We start from the raw sequence: 3302 nt of genomic DNA, 5'->3' as shown, positions 1-3302 counted from the left end.
AGAATTTACATTAAAGTAATGTAAAATTATATTTATTATTTTTAATAAATAATTTGTACTCAAAAATAAGGAAAACAAGTCCGCTACTGAAAAGGGGTTCAAGCTGAGAAACTAATCATGTCTGGTTTTTGAATTCCTATGAAACAGACAGGAAAATCAATATGAAACGCCACTGTATATCCATGCATGAACACACTTCCAAGTTTCTAGAATGTTGCGGAAAACACTTTAATAAAACTGCTTTGTGCATTTACATAAAATCCGTACAAAAAGATTATATTGGCAACACCTGCACAGAAAGAATTAGATGAAGAGCTCTCCTCATAACACGAGTGAACACAGCGGGTTAAAAGAATTTTCATGTGAAGTTTGTAGTTATGCCACTAGTCACAAAAGTAATTTGGAATGACGTCAACTTCGAATAAATGAAAATCAAAAAAGGAATTCAAAGTGTAAATGAACATCAGAAGGTTGTCGTTTTATCAAGGTTTGTCTTCTAGACAAGAGGCAAACAATTGAATGGTCCAAATAAGGACGTTATATTCACCAAGGTAATCAGACTCAACTTGTAAAGAACCAACAATAAAAACAGAGGTTGTGGTCAAAGTTAAAAATCAAGCAAGAGATGAAAAGGCAAATTGAGCTTGTTTCCTTACAAAGGTTTTGAAGATTAGTGAAATTTCTAATTCACTGTGATAATATGCATTCACCACATGACACAATCGAGATGTCATTTGTTTATGTGGTTTAAAAGATTGTTGACATGATAAAAACACTTTCAGTCACAAGTCACGACAGCAAAGGTAAAAGATATTAAGTTAAGATTCGAGTATCAATAGATCTGAAACAAGTTTACCTACAACAAAAAAGGACAAGACTTCGTTAAAGAGGAAAGGTTCTCTAGCTTTACGACACCTAAGGTTTAACAGTTGAACTTGCCTATCATTCTATGTAATTAGGCATACACAGATCCGTAAAGTCATTTTCAGGACTAATTCATTTTACTAACTTCCTTCTGTACACATTACTATTTTACACAAAGAAGGCCTAGATTTTAAGACACTCATCTTGACAAGCCACATTTTTGATAAGACTATTATCTCTCATTGGGCTCTTCCACCTAGCACTGCTTGTATGGGCCTGTATTATCATTATTTAGATTACAGGAAACATGAAGTATTTACAAGCTACAGACTATCAAGATTATGGAATATAATTGTGATAAGGTACATTGTATGTACAAGCAGTACTAGCCAGATATAAAATGGGAACTGCATAGTCTATGGTACAACGGTTTCCAAGCCTTGTCAATGTTTTTAATTGCTGGTATTTGAATTAGGGATCTAGTATTTGAAATGACAGTTGGTTGTACAAACAACCAGACAAATAGTCCATAGTTATTGTTTTATATATTTCCAAAAGGTCCAGTACATAGTTAAATACTGTGGCAGTAGAACGTGCAGACCTGAAATTGTGATTACTAGATTATTACTAATGCCAATGATCTGGACACATCTCACCAGCATGCCAAGTTATACTAAGATGCAGTGGAGATCATTACATTTCAAAATGCATGAAGGAACATAGCAACACAAAATTCTGCAATTTTGGCAAAAGCTACATGGTCAACCTCCAAAAATACAAAGCTATCAAAATATGCCTTTCTAATATTAAAAAACCCCCACAAGTTTAAGAAGAAAAAAAAAAAGCAATACAATGTAATAACAGGTTAATACTAAAATAACCACTTCTACAGACCCCTACAATACAAAAGTAACATATGCTCCAATTCTCACAAATTCAATGTAATGAGAAACAGACTGCAGCATAACAGTTCAAGAAACATCTAAACAAGCACGTACCACAAACAAAGATGAGCTGAAGTACAAAAACCCCAAAGTTCAACAGCCACAAGTTGGGCCTGATGTGATTTTTCAGCAAGACAATGCCAGACCATACAAGGTACACACCTCTACAGAGTTTCTGGAGAATGTTGAAGTTAATGTCCTTTCCTGACCAGCAACGAGCTCAGATTTGAGCCCCATGGAAGATCTGAGATTTACTGAGCAGGCATTTATGTCAGCATACACATTCTCCAGAAATGCAAAAGCAACTTAAGAGGAGCACCGAGATAAGAATGTACAGCTATACCACAAGATCAGATAGTTCTGTCAATCCACGAGGCAATTGAAGGACACTATTAAACAGAACTATTTGATTAAAAATTTAAATTAATTTGTACTGGTTCAGTTATTTAGGATCACAGCTACTTAACACCTACCCAATTTTTTTTTTCCCCACACAATACGAGGCCTGCGAGAAAAGTATCCGACCTTTTTTTTTTTTGTCGATAACCTGATGGATTTGAATCAAGCGAGCTTGCATGAGCCGACCTTGAACCTTCGTGCGCATGCATAAATTTTTTCCCGCTTGTTGATTGCGTCAGTTGTTGGCAAGCAGCCATTGAGTGAGGTAGTGTGTAGTGCTCTCGTCGGTTTTTCATTGCAAGTAAAATGACTGAACGACTGGAGCAGCGCTACTGCATCAAATTTTGCCAGAAACTGGGCGACAGCCAGGTGGAAACCATTCGGAAGATTCAGACGGCTTTCGGTGACGATGCTATGGGCATCACACAGATTAAGGAGTGGTACAACCGGTTTAAAGATGGCCGCACAACAGTGGAGAGCGAGCCACGCTCCGGTCGGCCATCAACATGCCGAAATGGCCAGGTCATTGCCAAAGTGAACACTATGGTGATGCGGGACCGTCGTGTGACTATCCGAGAAATTGCGGAAGAGGTGGGCATCAGCACTTTTTCGGCACATTCCATTATGACTGAAGATTTGGCTATGAAGAGAGTGGCGGCGAACTTCGTGCCGAAGCTGATTACGGCGGAGCAAAAGGAACTTCATGCTGAAGTCTCACAGGACATGCTGGACTCCACAAACAGTGACCCCGACTTCATGAACACCATAATCACTGGTGACGAGTCTTGGGTGTACGGGTACACCCCAGAAACCAAATCCCAGTCGTCACAGTGGAAGCATTCCATGTCACCAAGACCAAAGAAGGCCCGCCAAGTGCGCAGCAACGTCAAAGCGATGCTGACTGTTTTCTTTGACTCCCGCGGTGTGGTACACCACGAGTACGCACCACAGGGTCAAACAATCACCAAAGAGTACTACAGGGATGTCCTCTGTCGCCTACATAATGCTGTGCGGCGCAAAAGACCGGAGTTGTGATCAACAGGAAATTGGCACCTCCATCATGACAATGCCCCAGCACATTCCTCGCACTTGATT

At 39.3% G+C, this 3302-nt stretch overlaps 1 protein-coding gene across 1 annotated transcript; it reads left to right on the top strand.

Moving 5' to 3' along the window:
• Window positions 1-2513: 2513 nt before the first annotated feature.
• LOC106473535 (putative uncharacterized protein FLJ37770) lies at window positions 2514-3242 on the top strand. The gene has a single exon (XM_013934216.1). It carries the CDS (start codon window positions 2514-2516, stop codon window positions 3240-3242), a length of 729 nt encoding a protein of 242 aa, XP_013789670.1.
• The last annotated feature ends 60 nt before the right edge of the window (window positions 3243-3302 follow it).

Source organism: Limulus polyphemus, unplaced genomic scaffold (assembly GCF_000517525.1).
Source record: "Limulus polyphemus unplaced genomic scaffold, Limulus_polyphemus-2.1.2 Scaffold6256, whole genome shotgun sequence".
NCBI classification, from domain to species: Eukaryota; Metazoa; Arthropoda; class Merostomata; order Xiphosura; family Limulidae; genus Limulus; species Limulus polyphemus.
This window is presented reverse-complemented; position numbering and strand designations above follow the sequence as displayed.